The sequence below is a fragment of the Centroberyx gerrardi genome, chromosome 13, assembly GCF_048128805.1.
Source record: "Centroberyx gerrardi isolate f3 chromosome 13, fCenGer3.hap1.cur.20231027, whole genome shotgun sequence".
Classification (NCBI taxonomy): Eukaryota; Metazoa; Chordata; class Actinopteri; order Beryciformes; family Berycidae; genus Centroberyx; species Centroberyx gerrardi.
This window is the reverse complement of record NC_136009.1, coordinates 31,886,870-31,900,942: the sequence shown is the minus strand read 5'-3', so window position 1 is coordinate 31,900,942 and position 14,073 is coordinate 31,886,870. Positions and strand designations below refer to the sequence as shown.

General features: G+C 42.4%; 1 protein-coding gene across 1 annotated transcript; it reads left to right on the top strand.

Moving 5' to 3' along the window:
- Positions 1-2,490: 2,490 nt before the first annotated feature.
- On the top strand, positions 2,491-8,063 carry inhbab (inhibin subunit beta Ab). Its single transcript, XM_071901237.2, has 2 exons — positions 2,491-2,839; positions 7,252-8,063. Exons 1-2 carry the CDS (start codon positions 2,575-2,577, stop codon positions 8,061-8,063), a joined length of 1,077 nt encoding a protein of 358 aa, XP_071757338.1. The 5' UTR covers positions 2,491-2,574.
- Positions 8,064-14,073: the final 6,010 nt, after the last annotated feature.

Here is a 14,073-nt window from a genome sequence, read left to right as displayed (position 1 = left end):
GAGTCAGGATCATATGATTCCCATTCTGGTACCTATGCTAAATTATGAAGTCCACCAATCTGTTTTTATTAAAAACTGTAAAACTAATTAAATCTAACTAGTCCCACATACTTTGCACAAATTACATGAAAATCACTATAGAGCATGCCTATAGACCTGCCCATATAAAACTATTGTGGGTTTTTTCATTTAATCAAAGATTTAGCCCAAAGCTCATCAAAATGTCTGACTGTAAATGGTACTGTACACAGCCATGGTGAATTGCTGTTTACTCGATGTCCAATCTTCATGTAAAAAATAGAAAATATTTTCCTGTCTTGGTAGATAAAAGTTACAAAATTTCAGTCTTCTATCTCAAAATCTAAATTTTTAAAAATTATTTGAATTCTGCCTTTATGGAAACCATTGAAGTCAATAGAAAATATAGCATCTTTAAACATCAATTATTCACTTATGGAGCATTCAATCCTTGTAAAAAATAAATTACAGACATCTCTATGTTGTCTTGATAAAGTACACAAATTCTCAGAATTTTATCTTGAAAACGGAATATTTGACACTAGTTTGAAATCTGCCTTTGTATGGATGGACAGATCTTATCATGCACCTTGCTGGTTGCCTCAGTCATAGTGTGATGCCTCCTTTCATCAAACCACCAACAGATAGCTCAACAAGTTCATGACTTGCCCTTGGTGTCAAAAGTTGTGAGTTCAAGTCCTGGGTGATGCTGAGTAAATGTGCTTTGTTTGCTGTGACTCTTTTTCCTCTTACGCGACATCTGCCAGCCCCGTCCATGACTGCTTGCAGTCCTAGTTATTATTATTATTTTCTGTGTATCCTGGCAGTATGATGGAAGAGTCAAAGAGATTAAATCATTCTATATAAAATCACTCAATATAATATTCTGTAAAAACTCTTTATACTGCCCTCAACCCAGTATAAAGGAACATATAATATTCTGTATAAAGCCATATGCAGTGTGAAGGAACAGAGTCCCCAGGCTTTGGCTGAACACTGCTGGGATCAGATAACTGAACCAGTTCATCATAATAGGAACACAGAGACGAACCATCTTCATCATATTACTGAAACAGACAGAACAGACAAAAGCCAGGGTGAACAAGAGGACACAGCAGGGAAAGAGGAGGAGAGAGAAGAAGACAAAAAGAGGAGATAGGAAGGTGAGGATGCTGCGGTAATATTCGGTGCGAGCAGCAGAGGGAGTCAGATCCTGTTTGCTTCATCTCTCTGTCTGTAAATCCACTCCATCTGTTCTGAACCAGGACTTGGCTGACTGGATTGTGGTTGTAACGACAAACTCTCTTTTTAGTCTAAAATTTATTCCAAACTGAATCTCTCCACATGAGCTGATGATGCTGCGCTGAGTCATCATTAAGACGCAGAGGAAGGATGTCCACGATGTGTGTGAGCAGACACATGCCTCTACTAGTGTGTGAAAATGTGACTGAGGGGGAATGTGTGTGTGTGTGTGTGTGTGTGTGTGGTATGAATGAATCAGGGAGACACTCTGCCTCTTCCTCCTCCTCTGTCGTGACGTTCATCAGTCAGGAAACACCACAAACAGTCCTGAAATATGAGGCAGGATTTTACTCAGTGCGAATTTCACCTGCTTGTGTGTGTGTGTGTGTGTGTGTATGTAGAGTAGGGGGCTGATGTTAGTGACTCACAAGAAGGGAAATACCTCTGTGGAGGGAGGGATTAAAGAGGGAGAGAGGTATAATTACAGTAAGAGGACAGAGAGAGAGAGAGAGAGAGAGAGAGGGAGTTCTCTGACCCTGCCCACTTGTACAAAGCCATTCAGCTCGACCAGAGAGCGAGCGCAGAGCCACCAGCCGGACCTGCAGCTCCAACCTGCTGCTGGACACAGGAGACTTCACAGGAGACTTCACAGGAGACTTCACAGGAGATTTCACAAGAGACTTCACAGGAGACTTCACAGGAGACTTCACAGGAGACTTCACAGGACAACCAGACTAATACTGTTGACTAGTAAACTGCTGCTGACTATTAAACATTCCTGGCTACTGAACGACCATCAGCTGAGTTCAGCTCATTGAGAAGAGAAGAAGAAAAGAAGAGAAGAAGAGAAGAAGAGAAGACAGCAGTTGAACCTGAAGAAGGATTTTACTGCCAGCTGCTGAAAGAGGAACCAGCTGTTTGGTTTGATCTGTTGCTGCATCCTGACCTACTGCTTTCTGCATCTTCTCAGCACCTTGACAGGCATCAGAGGTTGTGTGTGTGTGTGTGTGTGAGAGAGAGAGTGAGTGTGTGTGAGAGAGAAAGAGAGAGTGTGTGTGTGTGTGTGTGTGTGTGTGTGTGAGAGAGAGAGAGAGAGAGAGAGAGAGAGAGGGGTTGTGTGTGTGTGTGTGTTAGTGTTTGCCCAGCATGGCCTCAGTGTGTCTGCTAGCTGCGGTCTTGGTTGCGGCGGCCAGTCTCCAGTCGGTCTTTGCCTCTCCGACTGCATCTCCGTCTCCGTCTCCGTCGCTCGACGAGGCGCCGCAGCCGCAGGAGGGGGCGTCGGCTTCCCCCTGTCCATCGTGCGCTCTGGCTCAGATGAAGAGGAACTTCTCTTCGGCGGTGGGACAGACCGACATGGTGGAGGCCGTGAAGCGCCACATCCTCAACATGCTGCACCTGAGTGCGCGGCCCAACCTCACCCAGCCGGTTCCCCGCGCCGCGCTGCTCAACGCCATCAAGAAGCTTCACGTCGGCCGCGTGTCCGAAGACGGCAGCGTGGACATCCAGGAGGAGGGGCGGGGCCTCGCAGACACCGCGCCTCCTGAACCGCCCGCCGAAATCATCACCTTCGCAGAGCCAGGTCAGTGTGTGTGTGTGTGTGTGTGTGTGTGTATTTTCCCAGTCTGAACCTCAGTGAGTCTAAGTGCCAATCAGCAGCTTCAGTTTTTGTCTCAGCATCATAAACACTTCCTCTCCACACACACACACACACACAACTTTACTATCTACTGACTCTACTGTCTACTGACTCCACTGTGTACTGACTCCACTGTGTACTGACTCTACTGTCTACTGACTCTACTGTGTACTGACTCTACTGTCTACTGACTCTACTGTGTACTGATTCTACTGACTCCACTCTGTACTGACTCCACTGTGTACTGACTCTACTGACTCTACTGTGTACTGACTCTACTGACTCCACTGTGTACTGACTCCACTATGTACTGACTCTACTGACTCTACTGTGCACTGACTCTACCGTCTATGGACTCTACTGTCTACTGACTCTACTGACTCCACTGTGTACTGACTCTACTGTCTAATGACTCTACTGTCTACTGACTCCACTGTGTACTGACTCTATCGTCTACTGACTCTACTGACTCCACTGTCTACTGACTCTACTGACTCTACTGTCTAATGACTCTACTGACTCTACTGACTCCACTGTGTACTGACTCTATTGTCTACTGACTCTACTGACTCCACTGTGTACTGACTCTACTGTCTACTGACTCCACTGTGTACTGGCTCTACTGTCTACTGACTCTACTGTCTACTGACTCCACTGTGTACTGACCCCACTGTGTACTGACTCTACTGTGTACTGACTCTACTGTGTACTGACTCTACTGTCTACTGACTCTACTGTGTACAGACTCTACTGTGCACTAACTCTACTGTCTACTGACCCTACTGTCTACTGACTCTACTGACTGTACATTCTACTGACTCTACTGTCTACTGACTGTACGTTCTACTGACTCTACTGTCTACTGACTGTACGTTCTACTGACTCTACTGATTGTACGTTCTACTGACTCTACTGACTGTACTGTCTACTGATGATTCTAATGATTCTAGTGATCCGCTGACCCTGAATACCTCCAGCTTGTACAGGCTCATTGTCAGAACCAATCTGTACTCAATCAGAAACACAAAGTTAATGTTTCATTTACATGGTTAAACAGCCAGAATTCATCAATACCAACACCAATAGCCATTATTTATTCTATTCCTTACGTTCAAATGACTTCTACGGTAAAGTGATAGCACCTGTTCTACACACAGAGTGTTTTATTAGCTGTCCTGTCAGAATTTTGTTGCTAAGAAATGACCTGAGGACCACAAGCCTAACTTATTGTTCAATTTAATAATGTTAGGTTATGTATGTCTTCAACCATGTTCTTTAATCGCCACCATGGCTGCATCAGTGTGTTAGCTGAGTGAGAAGGGAGATCTATTTATCTGGGGTCCATGAATGGAAATGGGCTGGACATGCATGTGCGTGCATTAGCGAGTGTAATTTGAATGGGTTGGGGATCTTTCTAGGAAAGACTCAGTGGGGTGGAGGGATGCTGTTGAAATGACAAACTCTTTGAAACAATTAACCCCTCGGTGTCCCATAACCCCCTGCTGCTGCAGGAACTCAGACAGGCTTTGTGTTCGGAACAAACCTGGCATCCATGCTGGAGATTTGTTTGGTATGATGGCAGAATTCAGGACACCTCCAGACTCCAATCTCTTGTCCTCTTGATGTAGAATGGACTTATTGGAGAAGTGCTGAAGAACATATGTACTGTATTTCCTTATTAACAATCCTATTTCCCTACTAATGTAACTGTTTTCTGAAAATGTGCTCATTTTCTTAGTAACACACCTAGTTCCACTTGCTTCCAAAGCAGATAATTAAGGAGTGGAGTTAAGTTTTCTACTCAGACAGATGATGAAATGAAGTAACCATGAGGGAATAAAAAGTCTAAACTATAAATGGAATCTTTAATCGTGCTTCAAACAAATCAATCCCTCCTAACTAATAGATTAAATTATTGAAAAGACAAACCCTGATTGAATGGCAGAATTGTGGACAAGTCCATATCCACAGAGCGAGCAATGCTAACCGCTCAATAAAAGCAAGGAATAAGTGGCAAAGACACGTTTCCCAGCTGAGAGTCTCAACTACTACCAGACATGGATCAAATAATATTTCGTGTTTCCTTTAACTCCAGATGGGAGAGTTTACTACATCAGGACAATCCAGATAGTGTCAGGAAAGTTGCCAATCATAGTAAATATCCTAAATGGCCTTTCATCATTTCTGGTGGAATATATGGCAAACCCCCCAGTCCTGTCCCCTACATTATAACAAATGCTATGAATTATTTGCCAATGCAAATGTGACCCAGTGCGTCACTATAGGAGATGCCGCAGCAGCAGTGTGTCCAGTCCAGTGTTTTCTGGTCGGTGTGTCACTGTGGAAGGCTTCCTCTTCCTGAACACAGTTCACTAACACCAATCCTGACCAACATGGTTCACTGTCATTAACCAGAACACATACAATGTGAGGGACAGATTTTAGTAGGTGTTGATTTTTGGTGGTATTTCTATACAGAAGACATAAATGCTCCACATGTGACACTGTGGGGCTCGGAGGGTTAGAGAGCGTTGTGTGTGGTGAAGCAGCGCGTGACAAACACATTCTCTCTCAGCTTGTTTGCTTACATAAATGTGCATAATGGCTTTGCGCTATAAATAGTCTCCCCTTTGAGTGAAATCTTCAATTAAAAAGGCCCCTCAAAGGCCCGCCGAAATTAGGGGGACGGTAACGATGGGGGTGGGGGGGTGGGCATACCCACTGGTCTCAGGCTGTACATAATCACTTCATTCAGCCAAATATGGGCCCCAGTAATTACTCTGGGCTACAGTGGTGGCTGGGGGGGGGGGGGCGGATAGAGATGACAAAGAGAAAGTGAGGTAAATAGACACAGGAGAAGATGGTGGGGGTGGTGGGGGGGGGCTTGTTAACAACATTCCCTCTCTCCATCACTCTGAAACCAGGCCTTTCTTTTTTTAGCATTGCTGTTCATATCGCACTGAATATATTTAGCGGCAGAAGCGGCACCATTCATGCTATTATGTTCATGACATTTTTGTCCATTCATTCATATGATAGGAAGAGAAAGCAAAAAGACATGAGGTGGGAAAGGGGGCAAGGGGAAGAACTGCATTCTAGTGGTGAAATGCTGAAGAAAGAGGTTCAGCCGCCAATTCAATTAAATTTTAATTGAAACGACAGCAGCAAGAAACAGAAGTTAGAGTTAGTCTGCCTTCCATTTCTTAATAAGTGTTCAGATCTGCTCCAGCTCAGCTCTCTGCTTCACAGACCAAGGCTAGCTGCTTCATTAGGAGTGGAGGCTTCATCTTCCGATGCCACCTGAGTTTATGTGAGAAGGTTTAGGGTTAGACAAACTGGATTCAACTAAGACACAGCAGTCATGTTGCTAAGATTGCCTTTTTCTTTTGTTTTGTTGTGATAGCAGATGTTGCTGTTACAGAATAAATATTTCAGCGAACATGACCCATCCTAATCATTAGTCGATCCATACAAGAATCCATTTGGGGTTGAGACTGAAGGCTGAGGGTGAAGATGTGTTCTTGTGTACTTCAAATCCATAATTTTCCCAGAATACATTGCATGTTTGTAATAAATCTTACAGAAAACAGTGTAGAACAGGCTATAGGTTGCTGTGTTACTACAGCTGGTGTCCAAAAGCATCAATAAATTCACAAAGACAAAGTGAACTGTTTATCTTCACACTCATATAGCCCATATCTCTACAGATTATGATCTACTCCAAGAGTCTGAGGGACCGTGGGAAGTTTGAAAGAAGAAGAGAGAAACATTACTCCTTCAAATAGCAGGGTTAGGGTTAGTGCAGCTGTCTCCAGACTTTAGGGACAGTCAGTGGGCCAGGCAGGTGAAAGGTCAATGTTAGGTGACTGCTAGCAGCACGGTGACTAGAGAGAAGATCCTTCATAGTGATGAGGGCAAAAACAAAAGCTCTGAATAGAAAAGTTAAAGTACAGTAAGGAGCTCTGACATGCCTCATCATTACCTGGCTTATTCCAAAGTAAATAGATCCCAGGTGAACCTGGTTCTGCCAGTCAAACCCAGCAGTCACAAACGGCAGACCTTGAATAAACAAAGTCTTTGCACATTTTGCCCAATGCACATTGGGCACAAAAGGCAACTTTCTTTAGAATTTTGTATTTAAATATATTTCAAATTCTACTTGAAGCCATAACATTACAAGTGTTTTTTGTTGAGTCTGGTTGAGAACCACCTAGCTAAGAACATTCATGGAATAGTTTGTGTTTGACTGTATTTTTGCTCTCTTTATCCTCTACCTAGTTTCAACACAGCTGTGCCATACTACTGTATAAATGTGACTATGGCATGCTAACTGTTTCTGTTTTTTCATGCACCAGGAGACTCTCCAACCACTGTGACCTTTGACATTTCAAAGGAGGGAACCAGCTCCTCTGTGGTGGAGCAAGCCAACGTTTGGATCTTCCTCAAGTTAGCGAAGGGAAACCGAGCCAAAGGCAAAGTGACCCTCCAGCTCCTTCAGCGTCATCAGCGCCAGGACCCGGCGGCGGACCCCAATGAAGCCCAGGAGGAGGAGTCTATTTCAGAGAAGATGGTGGATACCCGCCGCAGCGGCTGGCACACCCTGCCTGTACAGCGCAGCGTCCAGGCTCTTCTGGACAGCGGCAAAAGCCTGCTGAACTTGCGGGTTTCCTGTCCGCTGTGCGGTGAGGCCGGAGCCACGCCCGTCCTGATGCCGGCGGCTGGGGAACGAGCCAAAGAGAGGGAGCAGTCTCATCGGCCCTTCCTCATGGTGGCACTCAGAGCGCGAGAGGAGCCGGACCACCGGCGGGTCAAGCGAGGCCTGGAGTGCGATGGGAAAATCCGCATCTGCTGTAAGCGCCAGTTTTACGTTAACTTCAAGGACATCGGCTGGAACGACTGGATTATCGCCCCACCCGGTTACCATGCAAACTACTGTGAGGGAGACTGCCCAAATCACGTGGCGAGCATCACAGGCTCCTCCCTCTCCTTTCATTCCACGGTCATCAATCACTACCGCATGCGGGGCTACAGCCCCTTCCAGAGCATCAAGTCGTGTTGCGTTCCTATGAGGCTGCGCGCCATGTCCATGCTCTACTACAACGAAGAGCAGAAGATCATTAAAAAGGACATTCAGAACATGATTGTAGAAGAGTGCGGCTGCTCATAAGACACTTTTTAAACAAACCCCAAACTCTTAGATACAATGGGACAGTGGACAGTCAGAATTGCCATGTCCCTTTAAAAACACTTGGTCTTCTACTTGTTGCCTGCCCGAGTCTAGCTGTTTGGTCAAAGTATCCGGCAGGAGTCATGAAATCAGCACAGTCTCTCTGGCACTTTCAGATAAAAAGAAGAGTTCCATAATATATTTATGTTTAGTGGTGAGTGAGAACCGGACTATGCATTGTATTTCTTGTGTGGAGTGACTCTTTTCCACATTGGAATGAGAACATCTAAACGACCTGAGAATACTATGCAATAGATGAAGTCTTACGATGTAATGTAAAATTTTCTTCATCAGTCCTGATTTGTATGTTTTGTCTCTATATTGTGTTCAAGGGATTCCTTTTTGATACAGTGTGTTCTGTTTTTGAAGGTTAAACTAAGTGTATAAAATCTCTGTTGAGATACTTGAAAGAAATTTGTTCGACCAGCTACTGGAGCCAAACATTATTATTATTATTACTATTAATATCATTATTACTTTTATAATTACGTTTATTATTATCATTATTATTATTATTATTATTAATAATAATAATAATAAATATCCTGAATGTTGAAATTTGCACTGTAAACAACATTCTTGACATTTTTTTGCTTCAGCCAGCAACTTTCCAACCAAGAAGACGAGTTGTAAAGCTTCAGATTTTCCTGTCATTCAGAAGAATGCCAAAGACGGTTGGCTGTTTCATTTGGCCAGACAGTTTCCACAACACTAATGATGACAAAGATGTCAATTTAATATGAACGTATCATTCACGTTATTAAGTCTGATTGCGCCTCTTTGGGTCAGTGCATCATTTACTGTTGATCAACATCTCAAGAGACCGGCATGGAGATAATTTAATGTGGTCCAGTTTATCATTTGAGGGTTAGGGTTAGAAAAATACGCTGAAAAGTCAAAATCTTTCATAAGTATGGTTTTATCGCTTCATTGTAAATATATTAAACGCTGCCGACATTCTATAATTTATTTGCTGCATTTTTTTGCTTCCTCATTAAACATGTGTTATAAACTGTTATAAACATTCTTTCATTTGGTCTTTTATGTTGTAAACCATCTTATCCAACTGTCTTTTTGAACACAGTGACTGTGATCCTAACCTTCAGAAAAACTCAGTATACTAAGACATTTTTATTGATCCCGACACTGATTTCAAGTCAAATTAGACTTTTCAGTTAGCTCATGACCTAAGGCAGCTGAATGATTCCAAGTTGAACAAATTAATCGATCATAGGTTAGGTTTGCCATTTTCACAAAGATGATGCCATCAAAAACTGATCCCAAGTCAGTTACTGCTGTTAATTCCAAAGTTGTCATGATACAAACATTCAGCAGCTAAAGTTTCTCTCCGATTTGATTTGAGCACAAGCTGAATGTTAGAAGAAGTTTAAGCTGTAAGGAAAGTCTGATACTAAACCACTGGATCCTCTGAGTGACCACAATAATGAAGGGAACTGCAGATGTGAAGGTGTAATGCATGGCTTTACACTGATGTAGCAGGGAGGTAGCGTGTGTAATCCCTTTGATCAAAAAGACAAGACAGTTAAAAAGAAAACGATCCCGTTACACTGATGCTGCCTTAGTGGTTTACTTGGCAACCTTTAATGCTCAACTGGTCTTGTTCAGACATTCGATACCTGTAAGACCCGGGTGCTCATTTATCAACAGTGCGTAAGTACAAATATGTATGTATAAACCATGCGTACGACCATTTCCAAGCAAAGAGCGGGATTTATCAATTTGTACTTACTTGACAAAATAAATTAAAGCACAGCTCTGACCTGCCGACACAGAACCAAATGGCTGAAAACAGCAGGACAGGAACAGACAATCAGATGAACAGGCCTTTTCATAATTAATACAAAAATGCTTTGGCTACAGTAGGTGAGACTTAAAGTGCATGTTGTACCAAACTAACCCAAACCCATAAACAACTTGGACAGTGCATATTGTCCAACTATATTATCTACCATTTAAGCATACTGACTTAAAATGACTAATTGGCATAATTTTGAATATTAATATGGGTGATGAAATTCAGGGTATTGGCAATCATAAAAGGCAACAATAAGATGGTGATTGTTGTGTGCGTAAAATGGCTCATCTTGCTTTGATGGAGGATTTGGAGTGTTATGCATGGAGCATGGAGTGTTTTCAGAGAGCGCACGAATGTTTTAACTGAAAGTGATGAGTGACGACTCAGCAGATTTTGTTTTCCAAGGTTTTATTGGACCCAACTTGCCCCAACTTCTCCTTCAGGAAGGATGGATGGCTTATTGATTAGTGAAGATTTTGCAATATTTTGATGTGCTAGGCTTAGAGAAATATATAAAAAATTACAATTATTTATCACGACAGGAGCCAAGTGGTTGGTCCAAAGTGGCTGGTCCTCATCGGTCAGGCTGGTCTCAGTCTGTCCTTCGCCTGTTGCAGCAATGTCCCTCTTGTTAGGGTTAGGGCTAGGGTTAGGGCTAGGGTTAGGGTTAGGGTTAGGGTTAGGGTTAGGCCAGATGATAGGACTGGAGAGCTTCTTGAAACTAGGCCTATCAACTGTAAGAAACAAGAAGGTGCTCTTTGGCAGAGGATAGATATATTAGCTAGGAGGATACAAGAAACCAAGGCACTCAACTTGAAGTGGAAAGAATTAAAATGCCTTTATTCCATTGACAAGTTCTAAATACAGAACATGATAATGTTCTGACGTGTCGGCATGATGCTAGCTAATGTCCCTCTTCTTGACTATAATTGTTTTTTTTTTTTTGCTTAAGGTCAAACCTTTTAAAAAATTTAATTAACTAACCCTAACCCTATTATATTATTATATCAGTTAATGTAATGTTTTCTGACTAAATCTGAGAAGCTAATCCAGTGTTATGGATATCAGTTGAAGACAGCATCATGGTTTCGTAGCGCTGCTGGCCTGAGGTCAGATCCCACAACCTTCTGCAGTGAGACGCAACAAAACATTCACATGAATAGAGCAACATTCTAGTTTTTGACATTGATTCATTATTGTCTGTGGAGGATTTTAATATTCCACCAAAGACTCTGAGAGCTTCATTACTTGTCATAGAGTGTCAGAGTGTCATACAGTGTCAGAGTGTCATACAGTGTCAGAGTGTCATAGAGTGTCATACAGTGTCAGAGTGTCACAGAGTCACAGAGTGTCATAGAGGGTCAGAGTGTCAAAGTGTCAGAGTGTCATAGAGTGTCATAGTGTCAAAGTGTCATAGTGTCATAGAGTGCCATAGTGTCAGAGTGTCATTGAGTGTCAGAGTGTCATAGAGTGTCATAGAGTGTTATAGTGTCAGAGTGTCACAGAGTGTCATAGAGTGCCATAGTGTCAGAGTGTCATTGAGTGTCAGAGTGTCATAGTGTCAGAGGATCAGTGTCATAGAGTGTCATACAGTGTCATACAGTGTCATGCAGTGTCATAGAGTGCCATAGTGTCATAGAGTGTCATTGAGTGTCTAGTGTCATAGAGTGTCATAGTGTCAGAGGATCAGAGTGTCATAGAGTGTCATACAGTGTCATGCAGTGTCTAGTGTCATAGAGTGTCATAGAGTGCCATAGACTGTCATAATAATAATAATAATAAACTTTTCATGCATAGGATGCAGCTGAAAGTGCTTCACAGACAATAAAATGATACAATAAAAATACAAAGGCAAATTAAGTCAGAGGCACAGTTGAAACCAGAGGCACAATTCAAAATACTTATAACAGGATGTAAATAAAATACATTAATGATAAAAAGAATGAATGATAAAAAGAAAGCATTAAAAACAAATAAATAACCAATCAATCAATAAAACCAATCAAGTAAAAGCTAACTTGAAAAGATGTGTTTTTAACTGGCGTTTGAAAGAATAAACTGAGTCTGCTTCTCTAATATTCCTTGGCAAAGAGTTCCAAAGTTTAGTTGCATAATTAAAAAAGGCTGCTTCACTGACCTTTTTGCCACAGTACGAATTTGAGACCAGTAAGCCAGCACTAGAAGACCTGAGAGCTCGTGCAGGGGTGTAAGGAGTGAGAGAACCTGTAAAATAGGCAGGGCCAAGGCCGTTTTTATATACCAGCAAAAGGACTTTACAATCAACTCTAAAGGCCACTGGAAGCCAGTGGAGGGAAGCTAGGATGGGGTAATATGTTCCCTCCTCTTTGTTTTAGTTAAGAGCCGTGCAGTGCAGTTCTGAATGAGCTGTAGCTGAATGGTCTGTTTAGGTAGACCAGTAAACAGGGCGTTGCTGTAGTCCAATCTGGTAGTAATAAAAGCATGAATAAGTTTCTCAGCATCACATTTGTTTAAAAAAGGTTGAACCTTGGCAATGTTCCTGAGATGAAAAAAAGCTTTTTTTGTCACTTTGTTAACGTGAGAAATGAAACTAAGATCCGAATCAAGAATGACTCCTAGACTTGTTACTTCAGGTTTCACGGGAGGAGTCAGATTTTGCAAGTTGCTGAGAAGCAGGTCTCTCTTATGCTTAGGGCCAAGTAATAGAATTAGTAAAGAGGAAATTATTGCACATCCAGTTGTTAATGGAGGACAAACAAGAAAACAATGAGTTCAGGGTATCAGTGTCATTCGGCTCTACGGTGAGACATAGTTGAGTGTCATCTGCGTAGCTAATAAAGTTAACATTATGTTGTCTGATGACCTCTCCTAGTGGGAGCATGGACCGAGGCAGCTCCCCTGAGCGACACCATACCATATATCGTCTTTCTCAGATGTAAAATCCCCAAGGCTAACAGAAAAATTCCTTCCAGTTATATATGACTGAAACCAGTTTAAAACACAACCAGTGAAGCCAACCCAGTGCTATAAACAATCGATAAGAAGATTGTGGTCGACCGTATTGAATGCCGCACTGGGGTCTAAAAGAATTAAAATCAAAACTTTACCCGTGTCTGTATTGAGCCTGAGATCATTAACTATTCTGGTCAAAGCAGTCTCTGTACTGTGATTCGCTCTATAACCTGACTGGAACTTATCTAGAATATTATTTACATTCGGAAAATTATTAATCTGATTAAAAACTACTCTCTCTAGTACTTTGGTAGATATTTGATATCCATTGGTGGTTAAATTGCTATCTTCCAATCAGAATTTAAGAGAGGTGGGACTTAGGCGCTGACTGTAAAAACTAGGTACAGCGCGGGAGAACATGTGGAAGCAGCAGAGAAAGGACTATCCGACCTGAAAACACCATCATAATATTCCTAACTGGGTTGACCACATGTTAGACCTGTGTGAATGCTGTTAAGGTAAAGCATGACTTTACCTAAAGAAATGCTAATCGTGGCTAGCGTTATTAGCATAGCAATCGCTTTGGCCATTTGTTTATGTGAACGAGCTATCAGATAGCCTGTAAGCTAATAATAGATTATGATACATCCTTGTGTTATGGACTTGATTTTTAGTTGGATTTTATGCATATAGGAACTGGACTGTTGTACCGCATAGGGAGAGAAAGGAGCAGGAAATCCTCCGTGGGCCAGGAGGACAACAGACCTGTTCAAGCCCTGTTTCCACATGCTGTGTCTGTGTTGGATCCGCCTGCAGTCGGCCTCACATGCCGTTTTCCTGCATCGCCCTCATCAGGTCTACCCATCACAAACTCTGTCATCAAGTCATGAGTACTGTCTGTGCACGTGCACTGCGTTAGGTTTGTTTTTGCCTTGCTCGGAGCAAGTGAAGTGGACGCAATATCATCTTCATCTGAAAGGCCTCTACGCGCCCCAGCAACGACTCAGGCCTGCAACCATTATTACATTTGGACATTTTTATTTATTTTAGTAGATCTACTATTATTCCAAAGACTGTTGTTGAGTGTGTGTGTATCCACAATTGCTGTATTTCATTTTGAGAATAAGCTATAGAAAGTAAGATTGGTCTGTTAATTTTAAGGTAAGTTACACACTTTGCCTCTGTGGAATGTAAAAGATTGAT

Excerpts from the sequence above, each read along its gene's own strand:
- inhbab (XM_071901237.2), top strand. The coding sequence starts at position 2,575 with ATGAAGAGGAACTTCTCTTCGGCGGTGGGACAGACCGACATGGTGGAG. Across the intron at positions 2,840-7,251 it reads CATCACCTTCGCAGAGCCAG|GAGACTCTCCAACCACTGTG; the intron begins GTCAGTGTGTGT and ends TTCATGCACCAG.